The sequence below is a fragment of the Dama dama genome, chromosome 10 (assembly GCF_033118175.1).
Source record: "Dama dama isolate Ldn47 chromosome 10, ASM3311817v1, whole genome shotgun sequence".
In the NCBI taxonomy this organism is placed as follows: Eukaryota; Metazoa; Chordata; class Mammalia; order Artiodactyla; family Cervidae; genus Dama; species Dama dama.
The window spans coordinates 38,985,694-39,012,583 of NC_083690.1; the positions used below are offsets into that span (position 1 = coordinate 38,985,694).

The 26,890-nt window shown below is 44.0% G+C and overlaps 1 protein-coding gene and 1 long non-coding RNA gene across 4 annotated transcripts; one reads left to right on the forward strand and one right to left on the reverse strand.

Annotated features, from left to right (window-relative positions):
* The first annotated feature begins 13 nt into the window (after positions 1–13).
* Positions 14–12,615, forward strand: LOC133063876 (uncharacterized). 2 transcript variants are annotated; one of them, XR_009694532.1, is made up of 5 exons: positions 14–94; positions 1,676–1,734; positions 3,357–3,497; positions 3,774–3,867; positions 7,025–12,615. It is a non-coding gene; the product is annotated as an uncharacterized LOC133063876 (long non-coding RNA). The 2 variants fall into 2 exon arrangements; XR_009694533.1 differs by lacking the exon at positions 14–94 and adding an exon at positions 175–316.
* Positions 12,483–26,774, reverse strand: ZNF12 (zinc finger protein 12). 2 transcript variants are annotated; one of them, XM_061153731.1, is made up of 6 exons: positions 26,336–26,774; positions 25,294–25,358; positions 24,186–24,210; positions 21,647–21,773; positions 21,056–21,151; positions 12,483–18,911 (listed from the first exon to the last, which is right to left on the reverse strand). In XM_061153731.1, the coding sequence occupies exons 3-6, from the start codon at positions 24,207–24,209 to the stop codon at positions 17,059–17,061; spliced, it is 2,100 nt and encodes a 699-aa protein (XP_061009714.1). In that variant the 5' UTR covers position 24,210; positions 25,294–25,358; positions 26,336–26,774; the 3' UTR covers positions 12,483–17,058. The 2 variants fall into 2 exon arrangements, with proteins under 2 accessions (XP_061009714.1, XP_061009715.1); XM_061153732.1 differs by lacking the exon at positions 24,186–24,210 and having other exon boundaries at positions 26,336–26,773.
* Positions 26,775–26,890: the final 116 nt, after the last annotated feature.

The window sequence follows — 26,890 nt, forward strand, 5'->3', positions numbered from 1 at the left end:
GGCTCTGGGCGCAGGCCCGCGTCGGTTCCGGGCGGGGCGTACTTGCGGTCTCCGTCTTGTCCCCGTGCTGTCGCGCGTTGAGGTCGGCTGCATGGTGAGTGCGGGCGGCTGGAGGCCGCGAGAAGGGGCGCGGGGCGGGGACAGAGGCACTGCCGCCTGGGCCGCGTCCCTGACTCGGGAGACCCCCTGAGGGCCGCGTTCGGGGAAGAGGCCGCGCCGGCTACGGCGTCTCCATCCTCCTAACCGCCGAGGCGGCCCGAGCGCGGCCCAGAGGACGGAGCGACTGACTCCCGGCCGGCCCCCGCATCCCGGAGAGGTGAGACGAGCTCCGACGCTGCCCGGCGTGGAGCCTTCGCGGCACGCGTCTTTCAGGCCCAAATACGGATCCGTGTGAGTGAGGGGGATCTAGACTGGAGGCGGCGGTGGTTTGAATGCCGGGTTTCCAGTTGCTTAGTCGCTAAGTCATATCCGACTCTGGGACCCCACGAACTGCAGCACGCCAGGCGATTTCCCTAGTTTCCTTAGATTTGTGGCCTATTACCTCTCGCTGCGCTGTCCGGGGCCGGGGGGCACTCCAGCCGCTGCCGGCCCGCAGTTGTGGAGGCGCGCCCGGAGTCTCTGGCCGCTGTGTGTTCTCAGAGAGGCAGGCCCCGAGGTAGCTTCCCGCTGAAGTGAATCAGTCTCCTAGGCTCTGTTGGAACAAGGCATCTCTACCGAGGCCAGAAGGAGGGGGCTCCGAGAACTTCACCGGGAAAACCCCCCTGTCTTCCACCCTCGGACCCGAACCCCATCCGAGCTCCAGGAAAACAACGGCAGAAACCCAGAAAAGGAGCGTGTCGCTCAGGGGAAGAGAGAAGGGGACTGGGGATAGGGAGGGAAGGCATGAAAAATGTGGCCGGTGTGGTGGGATGCTGGGCGATTCTCCCCTCCCTTCATTCTCCACTACTCCTTTCCAGAAGCTGGTCAGCTTTGTAACCATGTCCGGCATCTGGAGTTGTGTTTTTCTGTTGTTCCTGTTCTTAGAAAAGTTGTTGCTTTTCTGTTGTTACTACTCTCAATCAAGAGTAGCAGTAGTTCCCGGAGGGTTTGCCAGGATTGTGTGTTTTTGTCTCATTTGACAGAAGGAAAAAAAACTTGAAGGGGAGTTGACGTGAGAAATCAGTAAGAGGCACATGGAAGTCCTGGCTTGTGCTTTCCACACGATCACACAGAAACGTGTTTCCTTAAAAAAAAAAAAAAAAAAAAAATCCTTCTGAGTAACAGCAAGTTAAAAAAACAGTTAAAAAAAAAAAAAAAAAACACCACAAAACACCCAAGTTCAAGGCCGCTATCCCTTTTTTCAAAACTATGAGGATTCTCAGACTCAAGGGGTTAATATCTTAGCAGTAAAACAGTTACACAAAATAGCCTTTAGGTTTTCTCCCCTGCAATATCAGTTTTAACGAAGGCATCATATTTTGAGACACTATCATCTGCTTAATAATTCTGCTTTAGATGTTTCTGTGTTAGTGGGCAGGGTTGTAAGTAGTTAAAGCAGTAAAGGAACGTTGCAGATTTCAGGAGTCAGTAAGGGGCAGCTGTTAGCCTTCCTTTCCTTCTCCAGGATCACAGTTATCCAGCTGGCTTGTGGAGCATCAAGGAGCTCTCATCATCCTGTTGCCTCTTCCTCTTCCAGGAATGCCTTCCCAGGTTTGGACAGTCTTCCAAGAACAACAGAAAATGAGCAAATGCCAGGTGAAGTGTTTCTCTTCTCTGTTCCCTATTTTGTTTTCCAGTGGATTTCCTGGTGTTATATTAGTGTGTTCATATATTAAGATGGAATAGTAGAAACAGATCAAAAGCTACCAGAATGGGGTTCATCTTGTCCTTCTTGCCCCTCACCTCATCCTGGCTGGCATCTAGGCTATACTGCCTTTAAGATGTCATCATTTCTTTCCTTTTTTTTAAATTTTATTTTTTAATATTTTATTCATGCATTTATTTTTGGCTGTGCTGGGTCTTCGTTGCTGCACAGGCTTTTTCTTTAGTTGTGGCAAGTGGGAGCTACTCTAGTTGAGGTGTGGTGGCTTCTCTTGTTTCAGAGCACGGGCTCTAGGGCACATGGGTTCAATAGTTGCAGCTTCTGGGCTCTAGAGCATAGACTCAATAGTTGTGGTGCATGGGCTCAGCTGCTCTATGGCATGTGGGATCCTCCCAGATCAGGGATCAAACCTGTATCCTCTGCATTGGCAGGTGGACTCTCCACCACTAAGCACCAGGGAAGCTCCTTGTTGCTGTCTAATGTAAACGTTACGGCTGCGACAGAGATTGCATGTGTGTCTTCACTGGCTCCTCATTGTCTTCAGTGGCCACACCTCCCACCTATGGAGGCACAAGATACCCCAGTGCTTTCTTCTCCGCTGGGAAGAAGACAGTAGATTGGTTACATTTAAACATTTAATGAAAGAAAGATAAGTTAAGCTTATCATTATTGTGTGGATTAAGAGAATGTATATATTACTCCAATGCTAGGAAAGAAGGCAAAAGGAGAAGGGGGCGGCAGAGGATGAGATGGTTAGATAGCATCACCGATTCAATGGACATGAATTTGAGCAAATTACAGGAGATAGTGGAGGACAGAGGAGGCTGGTGGGCTACAGACCATGGGGTGACAGAGTCAGTTATGACTTAGTGACTGAACAACAACAGAAACATGTTACTTATTAAAAATAAATTGGGGGTGCTCAAAACGTGACACTCAGGGTGGTGATGAGGTATTTTGGAGAACACTCAATTCCAGGGATGAGTCCAGAATTACTGCACAGTGTGTTCCCAAACACCCTTGCAGCTTTTCATCTTCTCATGGCCCTGCACTGTTCCTGTTTCTGTCATACTGCTGTGTGTTTTTCATGCCTCTTTGACTCTGCAGATGCAGTGGTACCACATTAATAAAGGTCTGCTATTCAGTGAAGCCTGGCCGGACAACACAAAATAGAGTCATATTTTCTACATTATGTAACACTGATTTTTAGCATAGCTCTAATAATACCTTACTACAGGAAGAGTATTCGTAGATATAATTTGTCTGCTTTAAGCTCCTTGAGGGCCAGACAAAAAGGACTGATTTAACTCAGCAGTCTTGGCAAGCTGTGACAATTTCTGATGCATGATAGGAACTTCAGAGTTTTTGTTGGAATTAATAAGTTAATACACCATCTGGATTTTCCTGTCACAATACCACTTCAGTCTATAAAGTAAACCACACAACAGTGTGTAGATTGGCAGCCTGTATAATATTTATGGTAAACTTAAACATGTTAAGAATTATTTTGCATATCTTTCATGTCACTCAGTACTGATCTCTTTGGTTTAAATAGAAGTGTGCTGGCCAAGGACCCATGTCATTCAAGGACATGACTGTGGACTTCACCCAGGATGAGTGGTGACAACTGACCAGTATCAGAGGACCCTATACTGGGATGTGATGCTGGAGAACTACAGCCACCTGGTCTCTGTGGGTGAGAAGTCTTCTCTGTGTAATGCCTCACTATTTTTCTTTCATTAGCTGCTGAAACTTATGAGCCCTTGGTGAAGCTTTATGATACTAGTGTGTTCATCTTATGGGTCAGAAATGTTTGCTTGGGCACAGAAAGCTTTCTGTTGTCACCTTCCAAAAGAAAGGTTCAAATGGGCACCTTTATCACATGACTCCTGAATCTGCACCTTCCTCATCCTTCAGGGGCTCTGATGTCCAAGAAGCTTGTCAGAAGTCTTACCCCATGTCTTACTCACAGGGTACTGCATTGCCAAACCAGAGGTGATCATCAAGCTGGAGCAAGGAGAAGAGCTGTGGCCATTAGAGAGAATTCCCAGGCTGGAGTGGTCCAGGTGAGTTAACCATTATCAGGTTGGGAAAAAAGAAGCCACTGGAAATGTGGAGCAGGCAGATTGGTTCAGAAGCTGGGGCCTTTGACCTCTGTGTCAGTAATACTCTTCAGGGGCCTCAGACCTTTGAAAGTAACTGAATGGCAAGCCAGCCTGCCTCAGGTAACCCGAACTGCACTTCTTTCCACCACTCTTTCCTTTCCTGCCTGACTTTTAAGGAAGGCGACCATTCTTGTTCTCAGCATTGACCACCTGCCTGCCTCTTCTTAGACCTTTGTTCTTGGTTTCTCCTTCTCTAGTATTCATTTCCCTCCATTTTCATGGACTGTTTTCTTTTCAGTTCCTGCACCTGCCCCAGCATTCATTTATTCATTCTGCCAATATTCCTATCCTGTGCCACCCATGCTCTTGGAGTTGAAGATACACGGATAAACCAGCACTTTCCCTGAGCTCCTGGAGCTTACACACTTTTCTCAAATAGAAATTTAAACAAGGCATTTTACATTATTCTACTTAATTTCTCTTTACTTCCACTAGGATGTAAACTTCATGGGAACAGGGTCTTTTTTCTTTCATGTCTGTTTCCACTATCTCATATAGTGCGTTCAGCATTTAATAAAAGTTTGTCAAATAATAAATTCCTACCATTCATAAGAAAAGTCCAACAGCCCAAGAGAGAAGTGAACAAAAGACATACATGGAAAGGAGACACAAATGGGAAAAAACACAGATGATAGATAAGAATATCTACAACTTCATTGGTAATCAGAGAGAGAAAAAGTATGACAGTGAAATAGCATTTGCCAAAAATTATGACGTTGTTATTAAGATGTTTTAGCAAACAGTTCTGATCATTCGATCACTCTGTCTCCTGGGAAGTTTGTTAACAACTAGGCTTCCAATGTCTCTTCCCTTTAATGCTTCCTCAGTACTCATCTGTTATTCAGAGTTAAGCTCTTTGTTTTACCCAGTGACTGAAAAATTCCACCTCCTCTATCTCAGCCTTAACCGCCCTCTATGCTGCATTTTACCTGAAGTGTTATAGTTCTTTGTCAGTATGGCAGAGACTAACCCTGAAATCTTTTCTTCCAAAATGTAAATCTCACATTCCTTGTTTCCACTTACTTAGGTTCTAACACTTTTCTTCTCCTGTATCTGATGACCACAAAAAACACATGTAGTACTGATCTCTCCCTAGTTTCTCTTACTTTTAATTTTCTTTTGAAAACTGTCTTCTCTGCCTTTTATTCTTACCTTCCAGTGACCTCACTCAAAACTAGAACCTTATTCTCTGAGGCCTTATTTCATTCCTAATTGTAAGTATATATTTTAAAATCTAAAGCATCTGTTTTGTCTTGTTGTTGGCCTTATATAAACCTAGGACTGCCCTGTATTACTTAAGACTCCTCTTCTTAAACATGTCAAGCCATATTCATCTTTTTGTTGATGTTGCCCAGACACTTAGGGTTAAGTTCCATTTGATCTACCTCCTACATACTGCTCATACATATGTCTTACCCACACCTGCACCTGTTTTTGAGGTTTGCCTTTCCAGACCCTGAAGAAAGAGTTTAGGACTGTGCGTGGTGTGTAGTTAACGCTTCTGTGTTTTTCACTAGTTGATGTTTGAGCTCAGGTTCACACCTGTTTTGAAGTGCTTTGTACTCTCTCCCCTCTTAGAATTCACATTTCAGTTAGTGGCTGAGCCACAAGGACTCAGACCTCACCATGCACTGGAGAGCTTGTGGGGCCTCTTTTTTTAAAATTTTTTACTTTTCTTTCGTTTGATGGGTAATACATAACAGATATGCTCATCTATTAATACTCATAGGTTTGACCGACTGTTCAGAAAGCATTTCCTAAGTACATAGGCCTATATCACTTACTTGCAAATTCTGATTCATAAGGCATATATATTGACACTGACCTATGACAGTTTATCCTCCATGTTTTGAATAAAAATTTCCGGGTAATTCTGGGGCCAGGGAGGGATAATTTAGGAGGTTGGGATTAATATACACACAGTACTGTATGTAAAATAGATAACCAACAAGGACCTACTATAGTACAGGGAACTCTGCTCAATACTCTGTAAAAACCTATATGGAGACTCTGAAAAAGAATAGGTATGTGTTTATGTATAGCTGAATCACTTTGTTATCTGCCTGAAACTGATGCCACATTGCAAGTCAACTATACTGCAGTATGAAATAAAAATTCTAAAATTTCCAGGTAATTCTGATACTATTTGAGAGCTGCCAACTATATATCTACTCAGGGGGACTCAAAGGCAAGTAGAGATACAATGAAACCTGCTAGGAGCATAGGATGTAGTTGGGAGAGAGGAACAAAATCATATGATATATATTGAGTTATCAAGTACTATTGGATAAAGTTAGTCCTTTCCATAGTGTGTTAATAAAATATAGGCAGTAACTACTTCAGTGTTGGAGAAACTGGGGTTTAAGAGGCATTATTTGAAATAAGTATGTGAGGAAAGGAGGGGGCAGAGACAGAAGCAGAGGAGGAGGGAAAGGGAGATACATTTCCTGGAGGACTAATAAATATTTGTGGAAGCAAAGCTGAAAAGCAGACTGCTGAGTGTAAAAACCTGTCAGACTGTGACTTGTAATTAATTGGGAGTGAATATTTTAAAAACTGTTTTGTCATGTATTTTTGAAAGGATATCTTGAACAAGTACTATGTCTTATTTTCCCATTGGCTTATAGGCAAGTGGGCTGTATCTGAATACATACAATGTTTTATCCCATACCTAAGATTTCCCCTTCTGTGTTTTCTGACATCCACGTACACTCATATTCCTTGTTCTACTTCCTATTCATGGTTTTTGTTGGGGTAATCACCCAGTTATCTGTGTGTTTCCCTCAGCTTTACTTTCTTCTTTTAAGTTCTGATGGTCTTCTTTTTAAAACAGCAAATCTATGTGTGTTCATTATAGTTTTATGCTCCCTTTTCCAATATAGCAGATGTTTTCTATTTTTCCTTTTTCTGATCAAAAGAGAAAATATATGCTCAGGATTTCAACCTAGGAGCTTGGGACTAAAAAGTGAGAATCACTGATGTAATAAATTATATTTACATAAGAAATGTGTTAGGTTTTTTCAAATACACCTAACTTTTCTTATTTATGACCTTATAGACAAAAGCCATCAAGTCGGGTCCGGCTCTTTTTAACCCCACCGACTGTAGCCTGCCAGGCTCCTCTGTCCATGGGATTCTCCAGGCAAGAATTCTGGAGTGGATTGCTATAACCTTCTCCAGAGGATCTTCCCAACCCAGGGATTGAACCCTAATCTCCTGCATTGCAGGCAGATTCTTTACCATTTGAGCTACAGGGAAGTGCTAAATCTCATCCCACCATCCCTGGGTGGACAGAATGATCTCTGTTCACTTCCAAGGCAAACCATTCAATATCACATTAATCCAAGTCTATGCCCCAACCAATAATGCTGAAGAAGCTGAAGTTGAACGGTTCTATGAAGACCTACAAGACCTTTCAGAACCAACCAAAAAATAAGATGTCCTTTTCATTATAGGGGACTGGAATGCAAAAGTAGGAAGTCAAGAGATACCTGGAATAACAGGCAAATTTGGCTTTGGAATACAGAATGAAGCAGGGCAAAGGCTAACAGAATTTTGTGAAGAGAATGCACTGGTCATAGCAAACACCCTCTTGCAACAACACAAGAGAAGACTACACATCACCAGATGGTGAATACCAAAATCAGACTGATTATATTCCTAGCAGCCAAAGATGAAGAAGATCTGTATAGTCAGCAAAGACAAGACCGGGAGCCGACTGTGGCTCAGGTCGCGAACTCCTTATTGCCAAATTCAGACTTAAATTGAAAAAGTAGGGAAAACCACTAGCCCATTCAGGTATGACCTAAATCAAATCCCTTATGATTATACAGTGGAAGTGACAAATAGATTCAAGGGATTAGATCTGATAGACAAGAGTGCCTGATGAACTATGGATGGAGGTTCATGACATTGTACAGGAGGCAGGGATCAAGATCATCCCCAAGAAAAAGAAATGCAAAAAAGGCAAAATGAGGAGGCCTTACAAATAGCTGAGAAAAGAAGAGAAGCAAAAGGCAAAGGAGAAAAGGAAAGATATACCTGTTTGAATGCAGAGTTCCAAAGAATAGCAAGGAAAGGTAAGAAAGCCTTCCTCAGTGATCAATGCAAAGGAATAAGAGGAAAAAATAGAACAGAAAAGACTAGAGGTCTCTTCAAGAAAATCAGAGATATCAAGGGAACATTTCATGCAAAGATGGACACAATAAAAGACAGAAATGGTATGGACCTAAAAGAAACAGAAGATGTTAAGAGGTGGTAAGAATACACAGAAGAACTATACAAAAAAGATCTTCATGACCCAGATAACCACAGTGGTGTGATCATTCATCTAGAGTGAGACATCCTGGAATGTGAAGTGGGCCTTAGGAAGCATCACTATGAAAAAGCTAGTGGAGGGGATGGAATTCCAGTTGGGCTATTTCAAATCCTAAAAGATGATGCTGTGGAGGTGCTGCACATAATATGCCAGCAAATTTGGAAAACTCAGCAGTGGCCACAGGACTGGAAAAGGTCAGTTTTCATTCCAATCCCAAAGAAAGGCAATGACAAAGAATGTTCAAATGATCGCACAACTGCACTCATATCACACGCTAGCAAAGTAATGCTCAAAATGCTGCAAGCCAGGCGTCAACAATATGTGAACTGTGAACTTCCAAATGTTCAAGCTGGATTTAGAAAAGTCAGAGGAACCAGAGATCAAATTGCCAACATCCATTGGATTATCAAAAAAGCAAGAAAGTTCCAGAAAAACATCTGTTTTATTGAGTACACCAAAGCCTTTGACTGTGTGGATCACAACAAACTGTGGAAAATTCTTAAAGAGATGGGAATACTAGACCACCTGACCTGCCTCCTGAGAAATCTGTATGCAGGTCAAGAAGCAACAGTTAGAACTGGACATGGAACAACAGACTGGTTCCAAATCAGGAAAGGAGTACGTCAAGGCTGTATATTGTCACCCTGCTTATTTAACTTGTATGCAGAGTACATCATGTGAAATGCTGGGCTGGATGAAGCACAAGCTGGAATCAATATTGCCTGGAGAAATATCAATAACCTCATATATGCAGATGACACCACTCTTACGGCAGAAAGCAAAGAAGAACTAAAGAGCCTCTTGGTGAAAGTGAAAGAGGAGAGTGAACAAGTTGGCTTAAAATTCAATATTCGGAAAAAAAAACAAAACTCAATATTCGGAAAACTAAGGTCATGGCATCTGGTCCCATCACTTCATGGCAAATAGATGGGAAAACAGTGTGAGACTTTAATTTTTTGGGTTCCCAAATCACTGCAGATGGTGACTGCAGCCATGAAATTAAAAGACACTTGCTCCTTGGAAGAAAAGCTATGACCAACCTAGACAGCATATCAAATTAAAGCAGAGACATTTCTTTGCCAACAAAAGTCCATCTAGTCAAAGCTATGGTTTTTTCAGTAGTCATGTATGGATGTGAGAGTTGGACTATTAAGAAAGCTGAATGCCAAAGAATTGATGCTTTTGAACTGTGGTGTTGGAGAAGACTCTTGAGAGTCCCTTGGACTGCAAGGAGATCCATCCTGAATATTCATTGGAAGGACTAATGCTGAAGCTGAAGCTCCCATCCTTTGGCCACCTGATGCGAAAAACTGACTCATTTGAAAAGACCATGATGCTGGGAAAGATTGAGGGCAGGAGGAGAAGGGAACGAAGAGCATGAGGTGGTTGGATGGTTCTACGGACATGAGTTTGACTAAACTCCGGGAGTTGGTGATGAACAGGGAAGCCTGGCATGATAAAAATGTTTCAGATAAGAACTCTGATGAAATTAATACATGTCAGAAGTTGCTTCTTGATAATAATTAAGAGGATACTCAGCCTGGGAAGCAATCCAACAACCATAACCAAGATGGGAGACCCCTGAGTCATAACGAGGACCCTTGTGGGCAACAGAAGATTCAGCTTTGGGGACCACCTGTGGAAGGTCATGAACGCAGAGCAGCCACCTCCAGTGAGACAGTCACCATCCCACCACAGAAAACTCAAACAGAAGAGAGGACCAAGGATTATGAGGAACAGGGAGGGGCAAGACACTAGTGACAAGTCAGCTAACAAAATCCAGCAGGAAATGCACAAGGGAGAATCACTCTGAAGTTAATGCATGTGAGACATCAACCCTCTTTCAACATCAGGAAATTAATGTAAAGAAAACCCACAAATTTCTTGGAAATTTGAGAATAATTTCAGCAAGAAGTCCCATCTTAACCTCATAAAACTCAAAGAGAGAAAATATTTGAATGTAGTCACCGCAAGAAATCTTTTTACCAGGAGTCCCACCTCACTGAACATCAGAAAACACACACAAGAAGAAGAGCCATGTGACAATAATAAATGTGGGAAAACCTTCCAGAAAGCACAAAACATCCAGCAAAGAACTGATGTAAGAAAGAAAACCTGTGAATGTGACAAAGCCCCCGGGAAGTCAGCCATTACCGAGCAGCAAAAGAAGCTCTATGTATGTGATGAGTGCAAGAAATCCTTCCATCAGATCTCAAGTCCTAAAGCTGAGCCAGAGTACTCACACGAGAGAAGCCCTACCAGTGTAAGGATTGTGGGAAATCCTACACAAAATCAAACTTCAACTATCACCAGAGCATTCCCACAGGGGAGAAAACATGAGTGTAAGGATTGTGGGAAATCTTTCTGTGTGAAATCAAATCTAACTAAACTTCAGAAGATACTTACAGGGGAGAAATCTTTCAAATGCAATGACATGGGAAAACTTACTCACAGAGGTCACAATTTGCTGATCACCACAGAACACACACAGGGGAGAAGCCCTGCAAATGTGATGAATGTGGAAAATCCTTCTGTTTGATGTAAGTCAGCACTGCACCTCCACCAGAGGTGAAGAAGAAACCAGAGAAGAACAGAAGAAACCACAGAAGAAACCCTATAAATGTACTGAATATGGGACATCCTTCTGCTCTAAGTCAGCCCTAATTATTCATCAAGTCTCTCATACAGCAAAGTAACCCTATGACTAATGAATGTGGAAAAACCTTCTGTGTGAAGTCTATAATCTCATTAAACATCATAAAATTCACTCAGGGTTGAAACCATATGAATGTAACGAGTGTGGCAAATCCTTCTCTATGAATTTGACTCTCACTGTCCATCAAAGAACTCATACTGGGGAGAGACCCCATGGGTGCAGTGAATGTGAGAAGTCCTTCTACAAAAAGTCAAACATCAGAAACACACAGGGGAGAAACCACACAAATGTAATGAATGTGGGAAAGCTTTCTGTATAAAGTCAACCCTCATTATACACCAGCAGACTCACACTGGGGAGAAATCCTTTAAATGCAATGAATGCAAGAAGTCATTCTATGTGAAGTTGCTTCTTAATATTCATCAGAGAAACCACACAGGAAAGAAATCCCATGTGTGTAAAGTATGTGGGAAAGCCTTTTCTATGAAGTCAAGTCAGAAGAGAAATACTTCAAATGTAATAAATGTGAGAAGTCAACCCTCAGCACCAGAGAATACACACGGGAGAAACCTTAAAAATGTAAAGAATGTAGTAAAACTTTCTTTCAGAAGTCACACCACACTTAACATCAGTGAACACACACAGGAAGAAACCTTATCTATGTAAACAATGTGGGAAAAATTTCCTCCAGAAATCACATCTCATTGAACATCAGAGCACACTGGAGAGAAACCCCATCGGTGTAGTAAATGTGTAAAATTTTTCTGTTTTAAGTCAGCCCTAACCATGTATTAGAGGACTCACACAGAAGAGAAGGCTTATAAATGTAGTGAATGTGAGAAACCTTTCTGCATGAAGTCATACCTCACTGTGCATCAGAGAACTCACATAGGGAAGAACCCCTTCAAATGTAATGAATGTGGGCAAAGGTTTTATGTGAAGTCAGACCTCATTAATCATCAGAGAATCCACACAGGGGAGAAGCCCTATGAATATGAGATGCGGGAAGTCCTTCTGTATGAAGTCAATCCGCAGAGTACACCAGCAAACACCACAGGGGAGAAGCCTTATGAATATAACATACATGGGAAATCCTTCTGCAAGAAGTAAACTCTAAATATGAAGTGATTCACACACAAGAGATATCCTGAATGGCAGCAGATGTGAAAAATCCTCCAGTATAGAGTCATAATGTGTCATACCTTTGTGAATTCATGGGAGAAAACTTGAGCTTATGTACATCAGAGAACACATTAGGAGAGAGGTTCTCCAAGAATGTTATTTGTGGAGATGGAGTGGAAGCAAGGTTTCTTTGATTTTACCTTTTTATGAATTTTTGAACTTTGAACAAATGAGTGGTTTACATATTCAAAAGTAAAAATAGAAGATTCTGAAATTGAAATCAACTTAATATCAAATTGGCAACTTGACCACACAAAAGTAATTCTTTGAAGAAACTCTGCACTCCATGTTATGATTATACATCTTTAATGGAAAGTGTTTAAGGACAAAAACGCCAGCCAAAAATTATAAAATCACTCATCAATTTTCTTCCGGATAATATTGCTGTTTATTTGAATCTGTTTTGTGTACATTGTAGGAGAAAGCTAAAATAAATTATAAAAGTTACTAGGAATCAAAACTTCCAGTTTAAGAGATAAGACAACTACAGAAATCAAGGAATTCATGTGACCTCCCTATGATGATAAATATGCATTGAAAAATATTATTCACTTTTAAAAATTACATATTTCATAGCTCTATCCACTGAGTAACACCCCCCAGAGTGGTGAGCAAAGTCAGTTCCCAACATTGGCCCCTACAAGGAACCAGGACTCCTTGGAGAAAGAGCTGAGTCTAGGTCACACCCAGTGTGTGCAAGGTGAGCCTGGGCCTCCTTGGTCAAAATCGAAGGAAGCACTCAACAATGGGAATGTGTCAGAGGTCAAATGTGAGTCAAACATGAGGCAATGTGATGGCACTCCCCTAGTTCTGCAGGCTGGCTCTGTGCTGGGTACGACTTTAGTGCTCGACCATGCTGGTTCCACTTTGCCTTAGTCTTCACTTCCAGCGTACACAGAATTGCTAGGTGAGTGCATAGAGACTTTACATATCTTTTCTGAGTCACGTCCCACCCTGTGCACATACAGGGTGCACACGGAAGCTTTTAAAAGCTCTTATCCCCACACACAAGGAAGTTTTCCAACCTCTTCCCCAGCTTCTCAGTATGTCTGCTGCTCACCTTGACTGTTATCCTGCCCCAGGTTGCTGCCCCCAGTACTCGTGCCTTTAAATGCCTTTGGCACCAGCCCTCTGGGAAGACTGCTCTGAGCCCAGGAAACAAAGGGAAGCCCTGTTCCCATCTTACAGACTGGCCAATAGGTGAGATGCACAGCCCAGTTCTATGGGAATAAAGTCTGATTCTTGCCTGCCCCAGCAGCCTGTACCTGGGGCACCAGTTGTCACCCACTGGCTGCTGACCTGAGGTGTAGGGGGATGTTGGCTGGGCAGCCTGCCAGAAAAGGCACAGGTGTCATTTAGGCAACTGAGCCATAAAATTCTGGTTAAAACTGAACAGAATAAAACATTATTGAGGATTGTTAAGTGCGGGTCTTTAATTTTCCTGTGTTAGTGTCTTCAGTATTTCTGGAGGAGTCCTGGGCACAATGTTAACTGTACTACTCAGCTCAAAACATAGGTTATCAATGTTGGTTTCTGTGTGGACCCCATTCTTTCTTCATGCCAAACTCCAGTTCCATCCCTTCCCCCACAGGCTCTCACTGATAAAGGTAGGACCTTTAGCACTCACCATTGTAACTTCTGTAAGGGTGTGTGTAACTTTAATTGATACAAGCATTGTTTACTTGTATGAAATCTCATTCCATCCATTTTTTCCATCCATATCTAGAAGTGCTAATTGGATGTGCTACATGCAAGTACAATACACACTTCTGACTGCTATACACCACCCCGATGCATGATCCACCTTTTACCTACCTCTTCTAGTGATGGTCACCTAAGATACCTCAAAATCTTACTGTGGTGAAACTCCCTGTGTACACATTCTCTGGTGTATAGAACTTCTCAGGGGTTTATAAACAGGGGGACTACTGCATGATAGAGCATTAAACTTAAAAGGTATGTCCAGGTCAGTATCATTTTACACACTTCTGCAGGATACAAACATTACCAGTCACCAGGATAGAAACATGACCAGTCACTGCAGTGGAATAAAGAACAGAGTGTCACTCCATGGCCTTGGAATATTGCTCTGGTGTTAACAATGGTCTTCATTTTGACCTGTTTGAGAGGCCAACCAATGAACCACCATTTCACTAACACTAGGATGACTGGGGCCGGGGGGAGGGGGTGAGAACCTTGGAGAATCTCTCACCTGTAGGTGCCGGGAGGGGTCAACCCCTGGCTTAGCCCCTGGAAATCCACTGGGAGTTCCTAATCTGCTCACATTCCACAGGAAGAAGTCACTGTGCATATAAAGAGGAAGCATTTGCGCTCTGCCCCAATTCCACATTCACTCCTTGCTGCTGGATGGGTCAGTGGGCCATCTCCCGTGCTGCCTTCTTTCATGAATGCAGGTCTTGCCAGGAATAGTTAAAAACTTTAAAAATATTGCATTCCATCCATCAAATACAAGACAAACCATTATTTTAAGTACCTCCAAGGAAGAAAAAACACCAGTTAAATTAGAATGTATTACACTATTTCAGAGATGTAATAGTATGAAAACACTGGTGTCTCTGAAACAACAGAGAAATTCCACAACCATTATTACTGAAGAGGCAGTTGAGGGCCACATACACATGTATAGGGCCCTTTGGTGTCAGGCACTTTGTAACAAAAAGAATGTGGTAAATCATTTATAAGCTTTCCAAATATTTTACTTAAAATGCATACTGGGTACTTAAGTTACTTCCCATTAGTGTGGGAAACCTTCAACAAGTATACTATGAATATATAGTTCCTACATAAAACTATACACTGTACTAGAATCTTAGTACCTGTTATATAGCAGACTCAAGATCATCTAGACAAATCTGATGGAAAAGTGATGAGCAGCAAAAATGGGAGCCATGAGTGACAGAAACACATGAGAAACATAGCATCTCATCTCTGCAGAAAGGGGTGGATGACTCAAATAATACAGGCTATCAGGCTAGTCACTGGAAAAGAAACAAAAGTGAGTCCTTACCTTAGTCATGTATCATCAACAACACGGTAGCAATGACCCATGAATAACATAAATTAACCTAAACAAAATTAATGTCATGCATTATGGAAAGAAAGATACACCTGACATCAGGCTCCAAAAGTTCTTAGGTCAGTAATGTAAAAATTGAGGAATACACATTGAATTGTTTCAAGTTTTCTAATACTCAAATATTTGAGTGTAATATTTACACCAAAATTTACAGAAAATAAGATCTCTGTATCAACACCTCAAAAAAAGTGATTTGCCTAAAGCCCACTTCTCAATTGCATAACTCCTACAAGCTCTATATCTTTTGTTATCACTAGAAGTAACCTAAATCAATCTACAGTTCAGTTTTTCACAAAAGAAATAGTCCAGAGATAGAGTGGCTACACAGCTGGCTGGTTCAGTGGCTCAAAGCATCATCCAGGTCCCAGGTTCTTCCCGTCTTTCTGCTCTGCCATTCACAAATTATAACCATTGTTGAAAGACACAGCCAGGCAAGGAAATGTTGAACAGGATCCCACTTCACCTGGCATGATTCCTTGAAGCTTTGAAGAAATCTTTTCCAGAAATAACCTGCTCAAGATATTTCCTTTACCTGTCTAGAATGGGGTCCTCCGAATACTCTAAACCAATTACTGGTGATGAGAAAGGGATTATCATTATTTGTTGAAACTAATCAGGATTTATCCCCTGTTCTGTCAAGAGGAATAGATACCCAGACTTGGGCAGCCAAAAACAAGGAATGAGTGACTAGGTTGGTCACTCAGCAATACCAGCTACAACCCGTACAAACCTGCTCTCAATCCAGGAAGGAACAAACTATGGTGCTTAAAAACACCACTGTATCAAATAAAAATACAGTTAATTTCTAGGTTACATAGTACATGTGCTCTGCACACTTACAAAGGCATCTAAATAAGAAACAGTAAGTGAAAAAAATAGATTAAAATGAGACTATTTTAAGTACATTTTTTAAACCATACTGATCGCAATGAGTCCTACAGCTGTCCCTTACTGCAGAGACTTGTGGCATTAACCATTTTAAATTATCTATGCAATTTTCTATTTTATGCACAGATTTTTATCTTGCTGATTCAGATACAGTTAAAACACTATTAAAAACATTGGCTTCCTTATGGAAGACTTAATTCACTAACAATGATAAAATCCATTTATAAATGCCAGGGAAGAGCACAAAATGAAGTATACTTCATATCTTTCAAATATTAGTTCATTATCTATACATATTTAGATGCTAGCATAGTGGTGCTATTTAAAATACCTTAGAAATTATTCTAATAAGGATACATTGCCTTTTCAAACATGATTCAAGCCGAACATACAATCCCTGTAATGCAGCATCCTAAAAAACAAACAGAAACACCCAAACACCCTCAAGAGCATGAGTCCTGCACCCTCAGGATCCACTCGTGTGAGAGCTTAATGTTGCCATGCTGCCATCTTAATTAGCTACCCAACGATTTTACAGTTTCTATGTACATAAGGAGCATGTTTATTCAAAACATCCATCCTCTGTGGTTTCTTTCTTTTTTTACAAAAGCTTGACATTTTATCAGAAACATAAATTTTAGTTTCATAATTTCCAGCAGAATGTTTTCCACGTTCCTTGAAAGATATCCCCTTGGTCTGAATTCCCTGATATGTAAAAGTTTGAATTCATAGTGAAACTATGTCCAATACTGATAGATTTTTACTCCTGTCAGCATGTCATGTGGCCTAGTTACAGCTGTGGTTTCCAACCTGAAAACTTTCAGGTTCCAAGTCTGACAAATACTCACAGGTTTGTCCACACCCACCTGTGTGAACTCTCCAACTCGGGATGGTAGGAGTTCCTTATTCATTATATGGAGAGGGTTCTGCGACATTATAAGAGATCTGACTTCAGAGAAGCCTTCCCACATCAAGTACATTCATGTTCCCTCTCCTGTGAATTCTCTGATGGCTGTTGAAGGCTGATTTGTGGTAGAATTTTTTCCCACATTCAGTACATTCATATGGCTTCTCTCCTGAGTGAGTTCTGTAATGTACAGTGAGGTATGACATCCGAGAGAAGGCTTTTCCACATTCGTTACATTCAAAAGGTTTCTCTCCTGAATGAATTCGATGATGTATAGTGAGATACGACATCTGAGAGAAGAATTTGCCACACTCATAGCACTCATAGGCTTTCTCTCCTGTGTGTGTCCTCTGGTGTCTGTTAAGGGCTGAATTCTGGCAGAAGGTTTTCCCACATTCATTACATTCGTAAGGCTTCTCTCCTGAATGAATTCTGTGATGTATTGTGAGGTATGACATCTGCGAGAAGAACTTCCCACATATGTAACATTCATAGGGCTTCTCTCCTTTATGTATCCTCCGGTGTCTACAAAGGGCGGAATTCTGGTAGAAGGTCTTCCCACATTCGTTACATTCGTAGGGCTTCACTCCTGAGTGAGTTCTGTGATGTATCGTGAGGTACGACAACTGGGAGAATAACTTTCCACACTCATTGCACTCATAGGGCTTCTCTCCTGTGTGGACTCTCTGGTGTCTCATGAGGGCTGAGTTCAGGTAGAAGGTTTTCCCACACTCATTACATTCATACGGCTTCTCTCCTGAATGAGTTCTGTAATGCACAGTGAGATATGACAGCCGAGAGAAGAACTTCCCACACTCGTTACACTCATAGGGCTTCTCTCCCGTGTGTGTCCTCTGGTGTGTGGTGAGGGTAGACTTGCGGCAGAAGCACTTCCCACACTCGTTGCACTTGTAGAGTTTCACGCCTGTGTGAATTTTCTGGTGGTCATTAAGGGCTGACTTCTGGGAGAAGGTTTTTCCACAGTCATGACAAACGTAGGGTCTCTCTCCGGAATGTGTTCTCTGGTGCTGTGTGAGGTGTGTCTTCTGGCAAAAGGCTTTTCCACAATAGCTACATTCATAGGGCTTCTCTCCTGAGTGAGTTCTCTGGTGTTGAATGAGGTGTAACTTCTGGTAGAAGGTTTTCCCGCATTCAGTACATTCATAGGGCTTCTCCCCTGTGTGTGTTCGCTGATGGACAGTGAGGGTGCCCTTCTGGCAGAAGGATTTCCCACACTGATTACATTCATAAGGTTTCTCTCCTGTGTGAGTCCTCTGGTGGATAATAAACTTGGACTTTTTACAGAAGGATTTCCCACATGCGTTGCACTCATAGGGTTTCATTTCCAAATGAGTTGTTGGGTGCACACTGAGGTTTGACATTTGGAGAAAGGCTATTTCAGATTCGTTCCACTTGTAGGGCTTCTCCTCTATATGGTTAGCAAACACTGTATCCTTCTGAAAGGCTTTCTGGCATTCAATATATTCAAAGGGTTTCTCCAAAATGTGAATGTTCTGATAAATACTTTCTCCATTTAGAGCATAAGTCTCCCCGTTTTGGTTAAATTCATAAGGTTTATCTCCGAGATGAGTTTTTTCAAGCTTCACATGGAGAAGTGATCTCCCACAAGCACTACATTCATCAGGTTTCATTCTTGCATAGCTGCCATCACTACTAATATATTCTGAAATAGACTTTAAACTCTTTTCACATGAGTCACACTGATAGGGTATTTTTCTTGAAGGAACAGAGCTTGTTTCCACATTACAAGTCTTACCAAGACCATTACCTCTCCCTTCAGGCAGGGTTTTGTTGTTAATGGATTCAGTTTGCCTTGAATGTTTGTCTTCATTTTCCTGGCTTCCTTCCATCAGATCATGAACTTTCCAGACTTCTTCTAAAAAGAGGCAAGATTAACCAATTTTTATGCAACTTCCTGGGTAAGAAATGACATGTGACTTGTACACCATTTCATTGTGGCACAGGTGCTAGCTTCTTGGACAGGTGAAAACCATTCCAAGTGTATTTTTCCCCCTTATTATTTTGGTTTGAAATAAACATGCACATGCATACACACAAGCTCCACGATCTCCAGTGGTGAAGAAAGCTGATAAAAACAAGTGGTAAAGAATCCACCTGCAGTGCAGGAGATACAGGTCTGATCCCTGGGTAGGGAAGATCCCCCTGGAGGAGGAAATGGCAACCCACTCCAGTACGCTTACCTGGGAAATCCCATGGACAGAGGAGCCTGGCAGGCTGCAGTCCATGGGGTTGCAAAGAGTCAGACATGACTGAGTACATGCACACATTAATATTGCAAAATTTTGTTCAAAACTGGGTACAGAAGGTAAAATAAAAACATGGAGTAATGATCTGAAGAGAGAGGATGCTGGATAAATGCCTGATTTTTAGATATGAAAGCAACAGGTCAACTGACGGGGCAGCAATGAGTTTAGCTGCCGCACAAGGACCAGGAGGACTGGGTGTGCAAGAGGCAGGTCTCCACTTCACACCAAGTCGCTTCATGTTGCGTGGAGACACGGAGCACAGTCTAAGGTGCTACTACCTACACTGAGATGGTCTGGTACCAACTATGCCCCAGCTTATATTCCATTGCAAGTCTCTGCTCCTGTTGTTTGACTAAATTTGCCTGACTTCCAGCCTTTGATCTACTCAAAATCGATCTTTCCTGAGGCAAAAACCTGAGGAAAGATAGGTTTCCTCAGAATCTATCAAAACTTGAGGAGGGTGGGTGGAGAAGCCCAAGCAAAAAACACAGTCAACAGACTTCTTGATCAGACCTTGATTTTTTTTCTAAAGCATCACCCTGAGATGGAGTCAAAGTCAAGGGAAGGAAGAGACTGGTATGATGATTACAGCTGAAAGGGAAAACTTTGAGGAGGGGTTGAATACTTGAGTTCAGACTTAAAGAATGTGTAATCTGGACAAATATCCCATACCTCAGTGAAACAGAAGAGACCTTTAGAAGTGTGGACCAAATGAAGTTTAGCCAGAGTTTCAGGAAACAATACAAAATTAAAATTTCCAGGCAACAAAGGGACAACATTGTATGATTCTGAAAGGAAGAGGAATTTAAACTGCCTTTAAGAATCAACAGGGAATGGCTGTAGGCTCATCCTGTGAGACGAGTGATAAGATGGATTCAAAAGTCAGGGGAACACATCTTGCAAATCCAATGAGAATGTAGAAGCGCCTCCAGCTCTCTCAGGAAACACCGAACCAGGAACTGGTAGACACAGCAGCATGAGACACATAAAAGCCTTAAATACCCAAGATGGGAGGACCTTCTGAAGAACTTGGGGAATAAACCACCAGAGGGTGAGGCAGACCCTTCAGGGATGTTTCTGGAGGGGGCAGGGTAGGGGTGGTAAATGAATCAGGACTCGTTTCTCTGTCTCCTGCTTGACTGAACACCTGCTCAGACAAGACATGATTCAAGGTACTGCCGACAGAACAGAAAGTAAGAGACAAGATGAAAGTGAGCATCTGGTGGAATAGGGAGACCCTGTGATGCCATCACCAAACTCCAGCAGGAATGACCAGTGCCTGTGATCAGGACAGCACAGGTGAACTAAGTTCACTGGTTTATGCACCAAGATGGGGGTGTGAACTCTGACCTCAAAGAAAGAGAAGTGAGACGTGAAGCCACGGACAGAAACAAGCCTGAGGCATTTCATGGGAAAGAAGAAAGAAGGAAACTAATGAGAACACGGAGAGTCAGGAGTTATTCTCTAATGACAGACAATATATATGCCTGCCAACAAAATGCCATAAGAAGTTGTGAGTTTTAAGAGGAGGAAGGAAGCGAGCAGGTTTTGGTTCACAGCAGAAACCAGAGTGGGAAGCTCTACCAACACAAACTGCTGTGGGAAAGGAAAAAGCCTTAGGGAGTGAGATTCGAGTTGCCGGAGTTCAAGAACAACTCTCCTCAATCACTTCTCAGGTTTGGCACCATTAAAAAGCTCTAGGGAAAAACACTCCTGAGTGACCACCCTCCTTACTGCCACCCCCCTCACACACCTGGGCGACTCTGAAGCAGGAATTCTCCTTCCACCACCCACGGCTCTTCTCCTTGCTCCAATTTGGTGATGACTTCTGGTTTGATAATGTGACACCCTGTTAACAGATACAAGAGAGAACTTGAACTTGGCTGCTGGGCTTCCAGATTTGTCATGTAAGCAAAAGGCTGGCTTACAAGCTACAGGACAGAAGTGCCATTAGTGCTGTACCAGAATCAGAACCTACCTGGATGTAGAGACCACATGGCCTACCTGGTACCCCAGATGACTCCAGTTGTTCCATCAAGTTTAAAGTGTGTGTGTCTGTGTGTGTATATGCTCGGTCAGCTGACTCTAGGCAACCCCATGGACTGCAGACTGCCAGGTTCCTCTGTCCATGGGATTTTCCAAGTAAGAATACTGCAGTGGGCTTCCATTTCCTACTCCAGGGGATCTTCCCAACCCAATTCAGTTTTGTAAGATTGAACCTGAATCTCTTACATCTCCTGCATTGGCAGGTGGATTCTTTTACCACTGTGCCGCCTGGGAAGCCCACAAGTTCAACGTTAAAATCATTAAGTTAGAGGGAAATCTAGTTTATCTCTCTCCTCACCCACAGAGATGAGGTGGCTGTAGTTCTCCAGCATCACGTCCCTGTAGGTCGTCTTCTGCTCAGGGTCTAGGTGCTGCCACTCTTCCTGTGTGAAGTCCACGGCCACGTCCCTGAATGACACTGACCCCTGTAATGGCACCACAGTGGGGACTGGGTGACATGGAGCAGATACACGGGGACAAGAGCTTACCAAGCTCACTGGTCAGATTTACACTGTGTACCTTTTCTATGTTACGGGCCTTATGGAAGGAAAATAAATATTAAACACTGCCATGAGTTTGCTCAATGTACAGGAAAAAAAGAAAATACAGCCTTACACTGTGAGCCAGGAACAGTCCTGAGGACAAGACCAGCAGACAGAGCCTGTGCCCTCAAGGAGCACAGGCCTGAGGACACTGTGCAAACCCAAGAGGCACTGCACCCCTTCATTCTGCTTCCAGAGCATTAATAATGTTGGTTGGTTCTCCTATGTCCTCCCCGGCCACTCCTTCACTGGCTCCTCCTCTCCTCTGAGTCATCCTCAAGTCATCATAGGGCCCTGGGGCTCAGTTCTTTTCTTGTACCCTTTGCTTTGATGGTGATCCCATCTTGCCTCATGGCTTTAAAAACCTGTGCTGTGCTGTGCTGCATTTAGTCACTCAGTCGTGTCCAAATCTTTGCGACCCCGTGAACTGTAGACTCCCAGGTTCCTCTGTCCATGGGGATTCTCCAGGCATGAATAACCTTCTACATTTCAACATTTCCCAGTGTATATCACCAGCCCAAGCTTCTCTTCTGTTCCTGCCCTGAGCTCCTCCTACAGCTCACAGAAGGAACCGAGCTGTAGTATTCACCACAGTTACCAAGGCAATGAGCAAGCCAGGCAGCACATCCCAGTTCCGTATTTCACTACAGAGATAAGCCTGCCTCGACCTGACCCCAGCCTGCTCCCCAAACTACTGGAAATAGCTTGGTTCGTCCCGCCCTAATGCCCAGCCAGGGACTTGGAATCCCTTCATCCCCCAATACCTTCCGGGGAAGGAGCTCACTTACTCCTGATGAGGGGCACAGAGCGCACAACAGAACCGGAAACTGCCACACCCAGACCTGTGAGTGTGGATCTTCTGAGTAAATTCACAAACACGCACACTCACACAGTCATCATAGCCTGTTTCCTCCTGTACCGTCACCTCTAGAATAGAGACAATAATGGTGCCTGTCACATGACACAGATCAGTACCAAACAGGTTCTTTCATGGAAAGCACTTAACACAGTTCTTTGGACATAACATGCTTTTCAATACCTGCTATTATTGTTGTTTATCTACTGTGCATCTCATCACTCTGCAAATCAGAATGAATCAGAAAACACAGAAGTAAACTTGAAATAACTAAACGTAATGGGTCTGTTAAATTTATGCAATTGCCCAGAAAAGATTACAAAACAGTGCCAGTATGTTAAAACCAATAAGGTTCAGGTGCTCTCAACAGATGGGGAAGGCAATGGCAACCCACTCTAGTATTCTTGCCTGGAGAATCCCAGGGATGGTGGAGCCTGGTGGGCTGCCGTCTATAGGGTCGCACAGAGTTGGACATGACTGAAGCAACTTAGCAGGAGCAGCAGCTCTCAACAGAACATGGAGACAGGAGTGTTTAGGAGAAGGTTAAGGAAACGACCTCGTCAAGCTCAGGGCCTATCAGAGAAAATGATCAACTCCTGATGTTGACTGAAAATCAAAGTTCTTCACGTGGAACAATCGAAGAGGCAGGAAGGCTCCTGTCCCCTGACCCCAGGCTCTACATGTAGAGATGACTGGGACCCAGACTTTGCTGGTCTGCGAAGGCTGAAGGTGCTCTGCTGTCAACGAGACACACCAGTAGAAGTAGTCACTGCCCAAGGCAGACAGAGGCCTGTACAGCACTGCCCTGGTCTAGCCTGGAGAAGCCTGTCTCAGAGAGCAACAGCAAATCTTCCAGAACTCAGCCCATACTCCATCCAGACATCACCAGACATACCTGTGTCTGCCCCCTGAGAACTGGGGGGTCCACACATTCACACATTAAAAGTCTTTACCAAGTGCAAAAGAGTGGCTGACGCAGTGCCCAGAACCAGAAAGAGAAAGTAAGAACCAGAAAAGAAGCACAAGACCAATGAATTCCTCCCACCTCACCTCCACCCACCTCCTTGAAAGAAGCTGTACTCCAGTACTGACCAAGGAGGGTGCTCTTATCCATTTGCGTTGATAAGACTAGGAATCTTGTGATTTTGAGAAATTTTTGAGACATTTTTTAAAATGAATACTATTCAGCCTCTCAAAATGAAAAAAATGAAAGAATTATATGCTATTGCTGGAAAATCAAGTAAAAAGACAAAAAAAACTTGGAAAACAATGCTCACTAACATGACTCCAACTGGAAACATTTATAAATACTTAAGGCTACTCTGTTAGTCAATAAGAGAAGCAAAATAAATCAGTACTGAGACAGGAAGATGGACTGTGGACAAGAACAGGCCCTTCATATAAAAAGAGAAGCACACCAGTCTGAAAAGACCACATACCGTACGATCCCAACTACGTGACATTCTGTAAAAGACAAAAATACATTGACAGTAATAAGATGAGCAGCTGTTGGGGGCTGGGGGCAGAGGGAGAGACAAACAGGAGGTGCCCAGGATTGTTTCCGGCAGCAAAGCAGTTGATTACTGTACTTCATTGGTGGCTGCAGGCCATTCACTACACATTTGTCAAGACCTGAACACAGAGGGACCCCTAATATAAACTATGGACTCCAGGTGATAATAAGGTATCAACAATTCAGAGGATGCACCACACAAGTGTGAGATGATAACATCGGAGGAAACCAAGGGGGACAGTTATAGGGAACTCTATACTGTCAGCTCAATTTCCCCATAAACCTAAAACTGTTCTAATTTAGTCTATTAATTAAAAAGAAGAAACAGCTTCTAAACCTATTGAATGTTCTCAACCTCACTCATGACTAAGAAAAAACCCAAGGGTATGGACATGCACTACTAACGGGCCCAGGACCAGCAGCAGTGGGAACTCACTGAGGCCTCCCCCTTGCCTGTCTGCCATCCAGCTGGAGCCTCAAGTCCCCCTGACTTGATTCCCCCACCCACCCCCAACCACATATCATATCAAGGAAACCTTTAACACTCAAGGATAAAAGTGTTTGGGAAGGACATGTAAGGCAAGCAATAGATGGTGTTTGTCATTTTTTGCAATGAATGTCAAGAACTTGAGGCTTGTTCTGTGGCTTTAAGAACTCTGGAGGATCCTGGGATCTACACATAGAACTTGCCAGAAACACTTGGTGCTGACCTGCTCTCTATGCTTTGTCTAACCCTATCTTTCAGCTATTCCTACTTTTCCATTTTAAATTCCGAGCTATCGGGCCTCCTAAAATGTTATTACAAATCAGTGAAAGTGCTAGCCATTCTTTGGAGTCAATCCATGCTTCTCTATCCATGGAATTCTCCAGGCAAGAATACTGGAGTGGGTTGCCATTCCCTTCTCCAGGGGATCTTCTTGACCCAAGGATTGAACCCGGGTCTCCTACATTGCAGGCAGATTAGTTACAATCTGAGCCATGAGGTAAGCCTACAAAGCAGAGTAGGGAGTAAATAAGTAAACAGCAAAACTCACCAGAGATTGATTCATTTTCCACTGCTCTTGGAATAACCTGCAGCACTGTGAAAGCCGAGGCGGACCTGAAGGAGGAAATGCAGGTAGTGAAGCGACCCAGGAAGAGCTAGTGTGAACAAGCCCTGCCCAGCACTTCACTAGACACTTGTGCCCCGCCCTTTCACGTTCCAGTAGGGCTTGGAAGAACAAAGACTGAGTACCCACCCACAGGCCTGTAACTCCCACGTGATTACGGTACTGCGGGGAAAACACTTTTTCATCAGTGGATGAACATCGAATCCTATTAAAATAAACTTCCATCATTAAATATAAAATAATAAAAATAAACAGTTACAGTTTTCTTTTCTTACTAACTCTGTTAAGATCAGAAAATCCAGAGGATGCTCTAAGTAACGCGATACACTCAGGCGCGGTTCAGCCTTTCAATTATTTGTACAAACTTAATCGCAATGCTCAAAAAAGATCTCTTATTAAGAAACTGACAGAGCACTTGCCCTAGGAGTCTGATCTTGCTGACGATCCCATCTGCAGACCCAGTGACTGGGACAAGTCACCTCCCTTCTCAGGCGTAATCACCTCTTCCCTCAACTGAGGCAGCAGGACAGACGCCTCGAAGACTCATCCCGCATTAACTACCCGGTGCGAGTCTACCGGGCAGAACCCGCGGAGGAGGGGGGCGTGGCGTGTCAGTGAAGGCTTCGAATACAGAACCAAGTGCTGATGAGTCTTGACAGACACATACAGGATCGCGAGAAGGCGAGAGAAAGAGGAGGAGGAGCCTCGGGGATGGAAGAAGGGGTGGACGCAGCACTCCGGGCCAAGCCTGGACCCCCACTGCCCCAGGACACCCAGAAGTCACAATCCCCGGGGGAGCCCAATCGGAGCAGCCGGCCCTGCCCTCCAGCCCGGCCCCTCGACCCCCGCCAAGCGGTCAAACTTTCCCAGTCGCTCTCTCGTGGGGTCCGGAGCGGGCTCCCCAGGCCCTGCTCTCCGAGGGGCGCAAAATCAACAGCCGCCTGGAGGCCACAGACGCACCACCTACCTCGTCGGGACTCGCTGACTGGCCCCCGGCTCCCCAGGCTCCGTCCGGGAGCTGCTCCTCAGGCGCGCTGCTCTCGCCGAGTCCCTACTCTCCGCCTCCCGAGGCCGCTGGGCCCGAGGAGCCAGCTCTGGGCCTACGGGACAAGCTCTCTTCAGGCCAACGTCGTTCCCGAGGCTTCACCGTCTCGTGTGCTGCAGACGGTCGGGACAGGGCCCCGCCGCTCCTTAGCCGTCGCCGCCGCCCTCCCGGCCTCTCCGACCCAGCCCGAGGGCTCCGGGGCTCGAGCTCGGGGGTCTCGGCTCCAGCCTCCGCCCGGCCCGCGAGAACCCTCGCGTGCACAGCCCGCGTCCGCTGGATGCCGGCCCTGCCGGACGGCGTTCCAGCCCCGCAGGCCCCGGAATCCCCGCCCGCCGGAGGCCAAAGCCTGGGAACTAGGGCAAGCGGTGACCCGGCCAGCGACAGGAAGCGACAGCGCCGGTGCGCGTGCGCGAACACGCACACAGAACGCGGAGCCCCAACGCAGGAGGACGCCGGAAGTCCGGGCACCGGGGCCCG

Coding starts and splice junctions, on each gene's coding strand:
- ZNF12 (XM_061153731.1), bottom strand. CDS start 24,209: ATGTCACGTAGTTGGGATCGTACG. Junction 21,774..24,185: donor CACGTAGTTGGGATCGTACG/GTATGTGGTCTT, acceptor GTGCCATTACAG/GGGTCAGTGTCATTCAGGGA. Junction 21,152..21,646: donor CAGCCACCTCATCTCTGTGG/GTGAGGAGAGAG, acceptor ATCTGTTAACAG/GGTGTCACATTATCAAACCA.